Genomic DNA, 15,462 nt, shown 5'->3' with positions numbered 1-15,462 from the left:
TATTAATTCATGAGAGATATTAAATAGAACTCCAAAATATAACATACTTAAGGAAAAGGAAAATACAACCGCATCAGATTATGTGCAGATCTTTAGTCCTGTGTGTATTCAAGGAGAGTTTAACAAATACATCTGAATCTATCCACAATTTTATTCATACTGTTATAAAGAGTAAGACGAGGACCGTGCCTAATCCACAGGATATCATGGCTGCTCATGAAAAGATTTTAATGTAGAACAAATGAGTGAACTAAGCACTTTCTTGTTGGACAATTTAAAAGTTGTAGTCTGAGTTATAACATGAGTTCAAGTTTAATTCCTTCTGGATGAAATCACTGTGTTAACAAGACATGAGAGGAAAATGTGCTGTACTGGAACACTTGCAAGTAGCTGACAACAGGAAGGAAAAACACCCTGTTTCTTTCCCCATTTTGTTTAATCGCTTTTTGAGTTTATCTTCCAACATGTTTTTCTGCACACACAAAAAATGTCTCAAATACATGAGTCATATCCTTAGAAGAAAAAATAAAAAAAGACTAGCAACATTACACAACACTGACCCATTCATGTGTCTTTATATCAGCTCTGCTTTTTCAGTCAGTCACATTACAACCCTGGATGTGTAAATATGTACACAAACACAGCAACACAGTGTGAACACAATCCCATAATATCTACCACAGGTTGACAGACACTGGCAGAAAATACAGAATTTCTCCGTATGTACACTCTTAATACCCACATGTGCGTGGATGCCAGCGGCTGCACACATTCTTTGTGTGTGAAACTGTCACTTTCTGAGCTCACAATGATAGGAACATTGGCCTTAGAGATGCTTGGATGTATCCACTTTATAATTTGTGTTAGGAAGGCTCTTTTTTTTCTGAGCACAATGTACTGCCAAAACAGGCCTTGCATCGTGCAATTCATCAATAAGCTGGAGTCAATTAGTGGTGAACTGGCTCCTGAGGTCAGAAATAAACAAAACTAAACTATTCATCTTCAGTTTTACTTTTCTTCTTCTTTTTCTTCTTCTTTCCGGAGCCATCCACTACATCACCATACGAAGTGTCTATTGGTTCACATTTCACTGTCACATCTTCCATCTTCACCCTAACACTGGGCTCCACTCCCTCCTCCACCTCCTCCCGCTCCCTGTCCTTCTTTTTCTTCTTCTTCTTCCTCTTCTCCTCCAAAACATCACTTTCCTGGAAAGGGACCTCCATCGTCACTTCCTCAGGAATTTCAGCTATAGGTTCCTGTTTCACTGTCACCACCTCCTCCACCACTGCTTCCTCCACTCGCTCAGTCTTTATCCGCTTTTCTTTCTTTTTCTTCTTCCTTTTCCTCCCTTCCTCCTCCTCTTCATCATGTCTTGTGTCTTCTATGAAGCGTTTGACTACCAGGGGGCGGAGAGTTATGGACGAGGGCCCAAGAGCAGCTCCATCTGCCTCACTCTCTGCTACGCAGGTCAGTGTAGGGGTCTTACTGCCAAAAGGGTGGAATCGCTGTTTCAGGCCTGGTGGTATTGAGGGTGCTGGAGCAGCAGGGATGACCTGAGGGGCCTGGTTCATGCTGCTGTCTCCATAGCTCTCACACACATTGAGCAGGCCTGAGAAAGGAGGACCAAAAACCGCACTATCTGACAAACGATTGTTCGTGGTGAGAAGGCAGAGCTCTGAGGTGCCATGTGTGGATGCCAGGATGCTGTAGATCTGCTGGTCACTTCCAGTCTTGGCTCCACCTGCAGCAACAGGAACCTTCAAGGTATGCAGACCTGAGAGGGGCACCTTGACGCCACTGAAACTGGAAAAGTAGGAGATAGGTGGGGTTAGACATGTCCTACATAAAACATGCTGGAATAGTCTTAGGCATCCTATTAGGTTTACGCTAGACACATTCTCAAGTCATCTCCAGCTCCACCTGCTGGTCCCAGCAGACAAACTGCTTGTCAGCTACTTTATGTTAAGTCTGTGTTACTTTCTTTGTTATCACATGAATTGTTGCTGACATGGTGCAACGTAAAGAAAATAAGACACATGTTGCAATGTACACATTCATAGGAAATAAGATTTGGCAATAAAATGCACAAGTGCATATTCAAAATACTGGAGGACTTAGCCAATATCTCCTGTAAGTACTGTGACCCTTCTTAAGTCAGTTCACTGACTTTAAGACTATTGTCTACTTGTGTTAGTCTCTTTTTTACAATTTATCACTATTCTGTAAGTGTCACATGAAGCTATGCTGTGTTAGTAGTTACTAATACATATATTAATGTGTAATTGTTTAAAAACAAAGTGATTAGTATATTCAAACATCTGTAAATTCTAAACTTAAATACCCGATCCATGTAAGGAGACAAACACCCACCATTCAGGGTTAAAGTTGGCAGGAGCTTTAATGAGCCATAATTCATTATTGTTGTTCTTCAGACTCTCTGTTAGGGTGCTGCTGCAGGGCTTATGGCAGAAAGGCACAAAGTCAGCAGGACATTCATACCTGGTGGTCTTCTTCTCTGTGGATCCAAACAGCACATCATTTTAATTTCATTAATACAATAACACTGGGCATTGAAAACAAAACAGCACATATGAAGAACATCTGTATAAAGGATGTGTGCTCACTTTCTTATAGAAATAACGGGATCATTTAGAGAAGAACTTCTCTAACTTAGAACTTAGTCTTTTACAAATTACAACGTTTTACTTTAAAATTCCTGGAGAAATTACTCATGAAGCTATTTTTGCTACTTTAATGAGACTTTAAATCGAAATATTTAAGTCATAACCTACTGTATTTTTTACTTTTACTTGTTTGTATTGCAGCTGAATACAACTGGCTGCTCTAAGTGAACTAACCAGTAGCATTTCAGTCAACCAACGCCAGCTTTGTACAATCAATGCATGTGAACTTACCCGTTTCTTTTTGCTTTACCAGCGACTCTGTTGCAGGATTGTCCGCTTCATCTTCGCTTGATGATGATGATGACGATATATCTCTTGGCATTTTTATGTTTTAAAAATAACCACAAAGTAAGAAAATTAAGAGTTTTCTATCTCAAACGCATGGCTATGGAGGACGCACATGTGTTGACACCAAATGAACTATGACCTCTAGTTTCTTAATTTCCGTTCCTGTCTCAGTTGTAGTTCCAGCGAGTGGCGTGACGCGAAGCGATGCATTGACAAAGCCAAGTACGGAAACTCAAATACCCATAATGCCCCACGCAAGGTTACGTAACGTTTCAGCGTCCGTCGTGGAAGCAGTTGACAGCAGTGAAGAACAGGCCGAAGTGGGTAAACAAGATAAACATATGCAAAGAGGAGCGAAAATAACCTGGATATTTCATCTAATTTTATGTCGGTGGAATGTGTAACATTGTTCAAAAGCGTTTCGGAGCCAGTTAAAGTACCAAGTCGTTAGCAAAAAGAGGGCGTACACCTGTCATTGCTAAATAGGTTAACACAGCTAACGTGTGTTAGCTCGTTAGCAAGCTAGCTGACTCGTTGAGCCCGCTCAGGTTCGCTGGGCAGCCATGTCGTCCCCCTCATCCTCCTCCAGGCGCCAGTGGTGCTACCTGTGTGACCTGCCAAAGATGCCCTGGACTGTAGTGTGGGACTTCAGTGAAGTGGTTTGCCGGGGCTGCGTGAACTACGAGGGAGCTAATCAGATTGAATTCCTGATAGCGAGCGCCCGACAGTTAAAACGAAGCCACGGTATGCAGGACGGGAACGTCAGATCACCTGGTCCGTCGCCCGGTAAACATGGCACATCTGGCAGAGGCGAAGCAGCTGCAGACGGAGGCAGGCCGCACAGCGATCGTTTCGACAGGGGAGGAAGAGGAGAAAGCACCGGCGCAACTGTTCGCGTTCCGCCTAATGGGCTGCACCGTGACGGGCAGCCGCCGCAAGAAGTGAACCGGCAGAGCCCGAGCGGCAGCCGGAGACCCATGCTCGGCGCTGCGATCCCTCCTAGCCTAGTGACTCAAAGTATTGCAGGGATTCCTCACGGGCTACTCGCGGGCATGCCGGCGGGTCTGACCGCCAGAACGGCCCCCATGAACAGCCCCATGATCTTCCCTGCCCCGGTGCTGGCCGAGATGAGCCGCAGGCAGCTGGGCATAGGGATGGGGATAGCCCCTTTCATCACCCCGGAGCTCGAGCGAGAGCTCAGTTCGTCCCAGAACCAGCCCAAGGCACAGGCACAGGCCCACACTGCTGTGGCTGGAAGCAGCACCAGCAAGAGTGCAGGCCTCCCTTCTTCGTCTTCCTCCATTGCTGGAGGTGTGAGCCAGACCAGCCCGAAGCCTGCCTCATCTCCAGCCAGGCAGCCACGCCCCCTAGCCGCCAGGTCCGGAGGAGAGCCCCTGGGATCGAGCAACTCTGCGGAGGCGGCCACCACAGCTGCAGCTTTACCCCACAGCGGTGCCTCTGAGCTAGCATCAGCCTCTGCTGGCAACACACATTCAACCGGAAACACTCTGTCCTGCACCTTATGTCACGAGAGGCTGGAAGACACACACTTCGTTCAGTGTCCATCAGTGCCAGGACATAGGTTTGTGAATTTGCTGTTTTTTATGTTGTTTACTGCTGTTATTTAGTAAATAGCCTGAAACAATGTGTGCTTTGCTTTGGTCAGAACATAGAAGTAATTTAAGCCTACAGTTATTCACACAATCTAGTGTGTTGATAGTTATCCGTGTCCCTAATCATTCTCTGAAAGTTGTAACAACCTATCCTCTCTTCCATCAAATGTAGATTCTGCTTCCCCTGCACCAGAGTATACATCCAGAACCGGCGGGGCGATGGGGAAGTGTATTGCCCCAGCGGAGAGCGCTGTCCATTGGATAACTCTCCCAACAGCCCCCCGTGGGCATTCATGCAAGGTGAGGTCTCCACCATACTGGGCACGGGTGCATCTGGAGCAGGAGCTACATCTACTGCTGCATCAGGAGCTGGGACGGGGCCTGGAGCTGCGACTGCATCCGGGGGTGGGAGTGGAGCTGCCAGTGGACCCGCATCTGGGAGTGGAGATGTCACCGTGAAGAAGGAGCGAGACACGTGATGATGATTTCCATGGAAACTAGGACCCAGCACAGCAACAGGCAGGTCCACAGACATCTGACCACATATAGTTAGCATGTAGTCAAAGTGCATTACGTTTGCTCCATCCTAAAGTAAGACAGCTGGCAGACTTACAACAGGAGGTTTGTGAATACTAATATAAAATATATTATTTATTGTAATGTAGTAGTAGTAGAAGAATCTATTAGTAGTTTATCAACACTTCTTGACTTAGTTTACAGATTCCTCACAGTAGCACAAAAGGAAACACACATGAGGGAGCTCCTTATAAAGAGTTTGTTTTATAACAGTCAAATCAGGACAGTTGTTGCATGACAGCATCCCCTTACTGATAAAGCATTGTACATATTGTAATTGCTGTGACTGTATTTGTTTATATCCCACTAGATGTGTGTAGTCTAGGTATGGTGGGATCTTACCCTGTGTAATTTAATTGTTTTAATTTAACCCCAGACTCGTTTCACACACCAGAAGGAGACCTCTGCAATGGCCTGTGGATAGATCCAGAAAAGAAGAGAAGCTACACAGTGGCCCACAGCTCATAACATCTCTACTACGCAGGTCTTAACCCCATCTACTCAAGCCACCTACTTTTATTCAGTATTATCAGACTGAGGATGCAAAGATTGTCTTCACACACATATATATGCACAATAATAAGAGTCATTATTGAGTTTCATTTAAATTTTTCTAAATAAAGGTTGAATTAGCCAACTTTAATCCTAAATGCTTCAGTTCCGATGCAATGAGAATTTGAAACCAAATTGCATCCTGTGCATTGCAAACTCCCCTTAACAACCAAGGAAACGGCGCTTAACACAGCAGAAATCTCTGTGAAATAACATCTCAACCTTCCTAAGACGGTGACCTACAGTATGTAACCAAGGATATATATTAAACGGTGATCCAGATGTACTGCTGGGCCAATCAACAGCTGAACACTGGCTACTTTTTTAATTAGGTAGTAGCTGGGCTAGTTAAAGCAGAGTGAAGGCAACACACAGACCACAGCCATCGTTCTCTTCTTCAAAAGAGAACTTACACCATAAGAATAATTGGGAAGATGCTGTAATAACTTAAAGTATCAAGATACACATTAAGAACCAACCATTGCTAGCAGGACTACAAGTGTGCTGACCACTGAAATGTCTCTATGTTGCCACTAGTGTATTAATATTTTATCAACATTGTTTTTATTTGCTAAAGGAAGCTTGCGTAGCTGATAATTGTAACCAAGCAATCTTTACTGTTTCAGAGTGCCCTCCTCAGACTTTCAGGTCCAGTGTTTATTGTAACTGTACACTCAACATTGTGTTTGTACAGGAAAGCACAAAAGCCTGCTTCAGCAGTTCCAACACAAGCACTGAAATCCTACCACACTAGCCACAGCTCTTCTGTATCTTTTCCTTATTGATGAACAAACTGTTGGCTGGCAGCAGGAGTCCGATCTCAGGCTGTTCTGAGTCTAAACAAGCTGAATTTGACAAAATGCCATTTTCTCTCCCAGTGCTTGGTCAAAATCAAACATTTGTGCTTGTACAAGTACTGTTCATATTAACTGACATGAGCCCTCAATTTGAAAGTCAGATTCACTTTTTTTTGTTGTTTTATGAATGAATGAGATTCTAGAAAACAAATGATCCACTAAACATGCTAACAGACATGACGTGGAGTGTAGTGACATTTGTTTTTCAGCAGCTTTCAGTGAAGCTGACTTGGACTCAGAAAGCAGAATGTTTGCTGTGTGAAACAAACCAGTTAATCTGTCCATGCCTCGACCAGCCGCAGACTTTATATTTGACTGTATTTAATGTTGCTACAAGATCCAGCCCAGCCTACGCTTTACCCCGAATGTATATTAAAAGATATCTATTGATAGGTCTAGAACTATATTTTCTACTAGAATGTTAAATGTTATATACTGTATAGTTCTACAAAAGTATGTATGTGCAATCTTTAGTCATCATATGCAACGGTTTGGAAAATGTAATTAAAATAATTGCCTATCTCTTCTTAAACCTTTTGTTTTTCAAAGTGAGAATCCACCTAAAAAAGCTAAAATGAGTCTTCGGTCATTCTGAAATATTTGAATAAGTTTCTCTACAAGCGACAAGGTAACTTTTCATCATCTGGCATTTTTATTGACTTTTACTCCAATCGTTTCCACGGCCGATCGCACAAGCTCACTGAGTTTGAATTCCATTCATAGTCAATGGAACAAACATGGAGCTTCATGTTATTCACATTTTTGTTAATTGAAACATGTTCAGGGATTTAATGTTGCAGAATTGAACAATCAATCATCAATGAGTTTTTCTGGTGGATTCTCTCTTTATGTGCAGTTTGTACTCGTCAGTACAGACGTGCAGACAAACCAAAGGTCATTTTATGCCCAAACTGATATTTCTGGATGTAAATGTTTTATGGAAAAATCTATATTACTATATTTCTTAAGCGGTTTCCTTCATCAAGCAGTTTACAGGCTCATGTGGTCTACTGTACTGTGGGATTTTGCCTATAAAAGTCTATAGTATTCAGCAGATACATGTGTAGACCTTCTACAGTGAGCGACTATCCCACAGATCAGGTCTGTTCTGGAGAAATGTCTTTGAAGAAGTGGAATTTAAGTTTAATATGCACTGATTCATCATGCAATCCCTTGTTAAGTGCCTTTTGAAAATGTTTATCGTCTGTTTGTGTCTGGGAACCTCAGGGGAAGTAGGAGTGCAATGCTTTTTTTTTTTTTTTTATTGTCTAGTCAGTGATTAACCTGTTTCCCTTCAATCGCCATCCGACGGCTTTTCCTTTTATCTGAAGCCTTTGTAAAGTCGGCCAGCCATTCATCGTTAGGACATCGTCTCTACTCTCTCTTTATGTCAAGTTTCTCTTCATTTAAGTGTCGTTTTTAGATCTCTTGGTTTTATTGCAGCTTTGTGTAAAAAATAGAAACCAGGAATAAATGGGATGGAAACGTAGCAACGAGTTCTGTTTCTTGAGTTTTATCTTCATGAGAAACACAAGATCTTTCTACTAAAATGTAAAAACTTATTTTCTGGTACTTGGTTTCTCGGTGTTGCTTAATTAATCCAAGTTAACATAATGTTAGAAAGCTAAAAGCTTTGATTCCTTGAGTCTAAGTATGTTATGTGTTAGTTCTTACACTATTTGGTGTCTAGTATTCATCAGAATTGCCAGCATGAGTCAGATTTGATCTTTACGTCTAAACATAATTTCTTCTTTTTCTTACCACATACATTCAGTCACATCTGAAAATAGGTCCCGACCCAGCCGACTGCACTTCAGCAGCTTTGACAGCAGAAATCACAGTCAGCCTAACCACGGTAAAGTCTGTTAAAGTAACCACGACCTGTCAAGTTCAGTTTCCCAGCTGATGCTGAAACGTCCTAAATGTGCTCAGTATAAAACCAAATGCACAGGTGGCAGGTGCAGCTCTCCTGTTCTCTACTGGCCACAGGGTGGCGCTCCAACGCTTCTGATCTCGTTCTGAATAAGGAGCAGAAGCCTCCTGCAAAGATTAGAACAGTTTCACCTGCTCTCAGATTCACAATGTTAAAGTCTGTGCAGCCAAAAAGCACCAATGACCTAAACGGGTAGAAAGAAAACACCTTACTGTGGCTGCATGTGAACTTTTTTACAGAAGAGGTTTCGGAGCCAGTCTCAGGTCCCGGTTTGAGAAACTCAGAGGACATTTAATTATTCATCCCCACCGTCGGTGCATCATGCTCCTCGTAGGCCGATCTGTCGTTTCCTCCATTAGTGTCAGCTCATTACAGCTTTTGTTAAACCAATTATAGAGGTGTTAATGGACGGTGGAAGGCCTATTGACAGGAGAAACTGCCTGCAGAGAGAGGATATGACTAAATGTGTGTTGGAGGGCTGCTGGGGAAAAACGGGATTTTAAATAAGCATTACTCCAAACAAAGATGCTCATTAAAGAGTGACGTTCAAGACCGTTGCATCACGGACAAAACACAGAGCTCATCCCTCAACAAGTGTGGAGACATGAGAGAAAGGTGTGTGGTAAAGTCTTCAGCAGCCTGTGATGAGCCTGGAGAACAGGAATAATCCAGATGATGTGTAAACATGAAAATGACGGACGTCACATTTCCCAACAGCACCTGAAGGCAGCAAATTGGTGTTAAAATATTCAGAAGAACTGGAATAAACAGATTCCACCATCTGAGTCCATGATCAGGATCCGTCACAAGACTAAAACTGTGGTGATTTACATCTGTGAATATGATCAGACTGTTTTTACATCTGAATTCATCACTGCCCAGATAAAAATAAAGCTCCTCTCTTCCAGGCCTAATTAGATCATTACAGACACGGGGGTGTCAGCTCACTCCACGTGTTGATCGACTTGACAGCATCTTGTGAACAGTGTTAATCTTTCCAGGTGATGTCCCGCAGAGCCCGACGACAACAGGCCGGGTCCAGGTCACTGCTGCACTGTGGCCATGTGGGATGGACTGAGCGGGTATTTGTGGAGGTTTGTTGTAGATAATAAGAAAATACGTCATGTGGTGTATTATTAAAGTAAAAGACATGTATCGTGAAGGCATCTTCATCATCATCATCATCACCATCAGGTGGATAAACAGAGGTACCTTTAACATATGTCTAGAACCCAAATGTTTCTGCATATGTTGGAGCATCCCCGCGCTCGTACTCCTTCCTGTTATTTCTTATTTCCTCGGGACCTTTTCTCACAGTCTAATCCCGTCGACCTCCCACCCGCGCATCAATTACATCTTCATTGACTGGCCATTAGGCCGAGGCATTGACATTCACAGGCCTCCGTCTGCACCGAGCCTTGATGTGTATTCCACAACACAGGAGTCCGGCCCTATGCATTACACCAGGATTACATTATTTATTGTATTTCTCGGTGGTGTCGACCCGCAAATGCCTCTTTGGAGAAAACACGTCTTGAAGAAGTTCACAGGAAATGAGGTCTCTCACATTCAGCGGGGCCACGTTTACGCGCAGGTTGCGCACAAGCTGTGTCACAATGAAGAGCTCGTAGATTAGTGTAGACATTAAAACTGAAAATCGTCTTTACTCCTGGACACACGAATCTTTTTGCGCCCCCAGGTTTAATACTGACATGGATTTGGCACTATTGAATGGTTTCTCACAGTGATGGTGGGGGGGCCCTGTGTCTCTGATTAGGATCTCTGATCGTTTGATAGTCAAATATTTTACTCTGAGTCGTGATTTTTCATGACTATGTGGAAAATATTTGACTATCAAAACCTAGAATCTCAAATATGTTTTGGCGGTTACTACAATTATGCCCCCAGAGAATATGTTAACATGTGAAGAGATGTGAGGGAATCGGGGACTTTCACGCCCCTCATCACAAACACAACTGTCTGTCCACCCTAAGAAAAGCAGTTACACAGCCTGTTTAGAGTTGATGTAAAATCTAATGATGTTATTTCCACAAACTGAAGAAAAGAAAAACGAGACATTAAGCAAAGTAAAAACTAACTAATAATAAACATTGACTGCATGTCGAGGGAAACTCTTTCATTAATTTACAGAATAAACAGCTTCTGTTTTTAGAAACCTCTTTATTAGCTTCTGACCAGCATCTCGCCATAAACGTCACCGTTCCTTAAAACTAAAACTCTATGGGACACTGCATCGTCTGGGTGGCCCAGGTGCAGCCGCCGGGCCAATATACAGCACGCCAGGGGGCCACATCGGCCTTTTTGGGCCCTTCCTGCATTGAAATGTCAGGAGCGGGGCGGGCACACCGGCACCTTATAAGAGGAGGACGCAGGTTTCTGAACTGTATTAGCGCTGCGTCCCGAGGCCCCGGTGGACTGAAGGAAACAGGCCACATGAAGAAGCCAACATCTGCTGAGCCATAACAAGATTTAGCTTGTGAAACAATGGATGAGTGACAAATAAGAAACATTGACTTTGCTATCCCAGGGGCACCAGCTCTCGTTTCTACACACATTTGTGGCTCGAGATATTTTCTCTCTATCTCTTGACAGAGACGCGTTTCTCTTTGGATTTTTCCCGACAGCGTCCAACTTTGTGAAGGATTTTATATTTACTTTTGATTCTTGTTCCTCAACTATCCGGCCACAGATATATAAGCCTTTCTCCTCCAGAGGTTTGTGTTGGGGATGTTGAGCTCTGTGAAGATGGAAACCCATGATCTACCAGAGTGGAATACTTTCTACAGCGAGGCCAGCGAGGTAATTATCTCTTCACTAATATTAATGTTATACAACTATCCAATAATCACACGTTTTTATTTCATCGTGTTCCAAACGGCACGACTCAGGTTTTTCTCTGAATCGAGTTAAAAATATTTTATTTGCGCATTTTCTGCAGGACTGAACAAAAACGACTGCAGCTTAAAGACAAATACTAAAATAACTGTTATAATATTTTACAAAAATCGTTTCGTATAGAAATAATTTAGAGGAGCCTTAATAATTCAAGTTATTTGAAGTTTGATTGAGTTACACTGAGGAATCTTTGCAGTAATATTACTGGAAAAATACAAAAAATAGTGCAAAAATATCTACTGTAAAATTACCAATAGTTTTATTTGACAGATCAGGTTGAAAAGATAAATAAAGCAGCAACGGGTATTTTTATAACCCACTATCACTTCGATTTTACGCTTTAATTAATCTATTGATGCTATTAATTCAATTAGAAAATCCCGGTTCTGTATCCGTGGCTCGGGTTTTGGGCCCGCAGCGACAATTCAGGTGTAAATGGAACGAGACTCTTTTCTTTCTCACTAATTCAATTAGAGTTGATTCCATCAGCAGCTTCAGGTCTCACCTCACCTCCACCTGATGAAATTATCAAGAAGAAAGAGTCTGAGAATATTTAACCACAGATCAGGAAGCGCACAGAGAGACGGATCCTTTTATCCTGATTGTGTTTTTACGCATATTAATTCTTTTTCAGATTTGACCCCAAGTATTTATCAAAGAATTATTAATCTTGGAAATAACACTGTTCAGGGAATCAGGGAATAATTTAAATCACCTCACTTTAGTTTAAAAACTAACAGCTCGTTTTTCTCATGGAGGAGCTCGTCTGAACTGAGGCTCCATGACGCGCTTTGTGCGCATTTTCAGGTTAACATCGCCGTGTGAAATCCAGGTCCTCTCTCCGCGCACTGAGAGCTTCATTGTGCATTGATAAGGAGTCACTTTTTAAATGGAGAGTCAGGCCGCTTTTCTTTTTACATCTAGCATTTATGTTACAGGAGACAATCAACTGATTTATTTAGTTTTTCAAAGGGTGATAATTTAAAATTATTTTTTTGTTGGCTGTAGTTGGTTGCTGGATATTAACGTCAGTATTTATCGTCTCTGTGTTTTGTTCATGTGAATAACTAAATGTTGTCCCTCTTTTTGCAGATGTATTCCTCTCCCAGCAGTATGAACTCTGGTCTGGGCTCCATGAGCTCTATGGGCACCATCAACAGCTACATCAACCTGAACCCAGCCACTGCGTCCCCCGCAGGTATGAACATGCCATACCCCAGCTCCCCACTGGCCTCCATGGGCTCTGGACCTAGCCACATGTCCCTCTCCCCTGTGGCCTCATCCCTCAGCTCCAGCTCTCTCACCCCACTGGGCCCTGCAGCTCCTGGCTCCCTGGGCTCCTTGTCCCACTACCAGAACATGGGCCAGTCCATGAGCCAGCTGGGATACCCTTCTACTGCAACTCTGAGCCGAGCAGGGCCCAAGGAGATTCCCCCGAAGCCCTACCGACGCTCCCTGACCCACGCCAAGCCGCCGTACTCCTACATCTCTCTCATCACCATGGCAATCCAGCAAAGCGGCAGCAAGATGCTCACCCTCAATGAAATCTACCAGTGGATCATGGACCTGTTCCCCTACTACCGCGAGAACCAGCAGCGCTGGCAGAACTCCATCCGCCACTCACTCTCCTTCAACGACTGCTTCGTGAAGGTGGCTCGCTCGCCAGACAAGCCGGGCAAAGGTTCTTACTGGACTCTGCACCCACAGTCAGGCAACATGTTCGAGAACGGCTGCTACCTGAGGCGCCAGAAACGCTTTAAGATTGAGGACAAGACAGCAAAGAAAGGAGGAAAGAGCCAAGAGGGAGGCTCGGGAAAAGGAGGCCACAGTGGAGATCACCTGGTGGAGGATTGCAGCCCCACAGGAGGATCAGAGGGAGCCGACTCCACCCACTCAGACAACTCCCACCCGGGCTCCTCAGACGACCAGCCGCATTCCAGAAACTCCTTGGTTCCTCTAGATTGCCCTTCGCTGTCCTCCTCTCACCTCCACAGCCCGCCCGTGTCCATGCCTCCATCGTCCTCCACCTCGTCCTCCATCCCTCCTTCCTCTATGACCCTCTCCGCTACTTCCTCCTCCTCCACCAACCCACTGCTCCACTCCCAGTCTTTAGCTGGTAGCTCCCACCTCCTGCCTAATGCCATGCAGCAGCACATGGATCTACAGAGTGAAGCCCTCAAATCTCTGGACCCTCACTACAACTTCAACCACCCCTTCTCCATCACCAACCTCATGTCCAACGAGCAGAAGATGGACCTCAAGTCCTACCAGGACCAGGTGATGGCCTACAACAGCTACGCTAGCGGCTCTCCTGTGGGAGCCAAGCAGATCTACGACAGCCCCGGGCCTGCAGCCATGGACTCAGGCGCTTACTACCAAACTCTGTACAGCCGCTCTGTACTTAACGCCTCATAATATGGACACACACACCTGTCTGTAGAGGTGAGCCAAAATGGAGGCTTCTCTTTCTCTCTGCCTTTTCTAAAATGGACACCCAAGCTCTCTTTATCTTCCTCTGTCTTTCTCCCTCTGTGGCTCACATGCGGCGGCCTTGGAAGAGACTCACATCTAAAATGGCTGCTGTGTTTGAGGGACCAAAGATTTATCAGTTTTCATTACCAGCTCCAACAAACATGGAGTCTGGCTGGTTACATGGAGGACAGAAAAGTGAAGCTGGATGATAGAAGTCTTAACTGATGAAGACGTTTGACTCGTCTGTGTGTAAGTCAATACAGATCCTGTCTTTGCCTGCTGCAGCAGTACTGTGTCTGGCAAAATTGGCTTTGTACAAAATGTAAATAGAGGTAATGTGGGGGGAATGGGATATTTGCATTTATTTATGAAGGGAATAAATTTTAATATATCTCCAATAGCTCTGTCGACCAGTTACAACCCAAATGTGAGGTGTTTTTTTTAATCCAAAGATGGAGAGGAGGTGAAGAGTTTCAGGTTACTGCTTCAGCAGGTGTTACTGCAGTAGGAGACAGTACATTTTGTGTGTTACACCATTTCATACTGCATTCCTGTATTTCCGTCAGATCAGGCATCCATCACTATAAATGTAGTTCATGACGTCTGTATTTTTTTTTTTTTTTTTTTTTTTTTGAGGGTTGTTGTTTTGGTTCATATGAAGAAAAAAAAGCCATTTTGTTCTTACTGGAGCACAGAGGAAGTAGAAATTCTGCAGCCAGAAAGAACCGAGGCAAAGTAACTGTGGTAAAAACTTTAAAAAAAAAAGAGTCATGTTTCTGATTTTCATGGCTCAAAATCATGTTGTTGTTACCTGAGCATTAAAGCCAAATGCTTTTCCACAGACTGTAACATCTGGTGAGGTGCACGGGGGAGTTCAGTCAGTTACTAGAACAGTGGAGGGGAGGAGAGATGCACTGTGGGAGGATTTACATACAGTACTTTGCACTATGGAGCTCCCACTGGCTAAGTGGGCTGATAGTGTGTGCATGTGTGTGTGTGTTACAACAATACTGAGAAACGCCCTCTTACTCTGTCAATGCATCAGCTCAATGGGATTGTAACAAAGTCAGAAGGTGTCAAATAACCCTCGCTGTCCAAAAAGTGCCTTTTCTTCAAACAAACTGCTGATCTGAGGAGAGATCAACGTATCGACAATCTATTGAAGGATTATTCTGACAAACAGCAGAAGACGCAGAAGTTTCAGGTCACATCCTTTGTGGAGCATATTTTAGTTTCAAAGAGAAATGTCTTATTTAAGCTATGTTGCTTTTCAAACTTTCAAAGTGTGCTGATATAATATATTGTTTTGTTGTTGTTTCTGTTGGTTTAAATGTGATTCAAATGATTCATGTTTCGTTTTTCTTATTAAAAAGGCAAAAAATGTGGGGAGAAAATGAGTATTTGTTGTTTTTTGGGTTTTTGTTGATGTTCTACAGGAACATAAAATTCATTCGATGTCATTTTACATTTACAGCTAAAGTCATGTTTTTTCATTCAGTCGGTTTCAGATTTTCAAAAAAACAAAAGTTCACATACAATTAAAATAAAAAAACTCAAATACTGTACAA

The 15,462-nt window shown here is 43.4% G+C and overlaps 3 protein-coding genes across 4 annotated transcripts; 2 read left to right on the top strand and 1 right to left on the bottom strand.

Annotated features, from left to right (window-relative positions):
• Window positions 1-890: 890 nt before the first annotated feature.
• cd3eap (CD3e molecule, epsilon associated protein) lies at window positions 891-3,137 on the bottom strand. Its single transcript, XM_026374602.1, has 3 exons — window positions 2,919-3,137; window positions 2,374-2,518; window positions 891-1,806 (listed from the first exon to the last, which is right to left on the bottom strand). Exons 1-3 carry the CDS (start codon window positions 3,007-3,009, stop codon window positions 993-995), a joined length of 1,050 nt encoding a protein of 349 aa, XP_026230387.1. The 5' UTR covers window positions 3,010-3,137; the 3' UTR covers window positions 891-992.
• A 104-nt stretch (window positions 3,138-3,241) lies between these two features.
• irf2bp1 (interferon regulatory factor 2 binding protein 1) lies at window positions 3,242-8,069 on the top strand. Of its 2 annotated transcripts, none has more exons than XM_026374591.1 (3): window positions 3,242-4,557; window positions 4,761-5,107; window positions 5,559-8,069. In XM_026374591.1, the coding sequence occupies exons 1-2, from the start codon at window positions 3,539-3,541 to the stop codon at window positions 5,065-5,067; spliced, it is 1,326 nt and encodes a 441-aa protein (XP_026230376.1). In that variant the 5' UTR covers window positions 3,242-3,538; the 3' UTR covers window positions 5,068-5,107; window positions 5,559-8,069. The 2 variants fall into 2 exon arrangements, with proteins under 2 accessions (XP_026230376.1, XP_026230369.1); XM_026374584.1 differs by having other exon boundaries at window positions 5,541-8,069.
• A 2,858-nt stretch (window positions 8,070-10,927) lies between these two features.
• Window positions 10,928-15,251, top strand: foxa3 (forkhead box A3). The gene is made up of 2 exons (XM_026340952.1): window positions 10,928-11,326; window positions 12,515-15,251. Exons 1-2 carry the CDS (start codon window positions 11,255-11,257, stop codon window positions 13,835-13,837), a joined length of 1,395 nt encoding a protein of 464 aa, XP_026196737.1. The 5' UTR covers window positions 10,928-11,254; the 3' UTR covers window positions 13,838-15,251.
• The last annotated feature ends 211 nt before the right edge of the window (window positions 15,252-15,462 follow it).

The sequence above is a fragment of the Anabas testudineus genome, chromosome 13 (assembly GCF_900324465.2).
Source record: "Anabas testudineus chromosome 13, fAnaTes1.2, whole genome shotgun sequence".
Classification (NCBI taxonomy): Eukaryota; Metazoa; Chordata; class Actinopteri; order Anabantiformes; family Anabantidae; genus Anabas; species Anabas testudineus.
The sequence above is the reverse complement of the archived record's forward strand: the minus strand, read 5'-3'. Positions and strand labels throughout refer to the sequence as shown.

Excerpts from the sequence above, each read along its gene's own strand:
- foxa3 (XM_026340952.1), top strand. The coding sequence starts at position 11,255 with ATGTTGAGCTCTGTGAAGATGGAAACCCATGATCTACCAGAGTGGAAT. Across the intron at positions 11,327-12,514 it reads TCTACAGCGAGGCCAGCGAG|ATGTATTCCTCTCCCAGCAG; the intron begins GTAATTATCTCT and ends CTCTTTTTGCAG.
- irf2bp1 (XM_026374591.1), top strand. The coding sequence starts at position 3,539 with ATGTCGTCCCCCTCATCCTCCTCCAGGCGCCAGTGGTGCTACCTGTGT. Across the intron at positions 4,558-4,760 it reads CCATCAGTGCCAGGACATAG|ATTCTGCTTCCCCTGCACCA; the intron begins GTTTGTGAATTT and ends CATCAAATGTAG.
- cd3eap (XM_026374602.1), bottom strand. The coding sequence starts at position 3,009 with ATGCCAAGAGATATATCGTCATCATCATCATCAAGCGAAGATGAAGCG. Across the intron at positions 2,519-2,918 it reads GGTAAAGCAAAAAGAAACGG|AGAAGAAGACCACCAGGTAT; the intron begins GTAAGTTCACAT and ends TTGGATCCACAG. Across the intron at positions 1,807-2,373 it reads GCCAACTTTAACCCTGAATG|TTTCAGTGGCGTCAAGGTGC; the intron begins GTGGGTGTTTGT and ends CTACTTTTCCAG.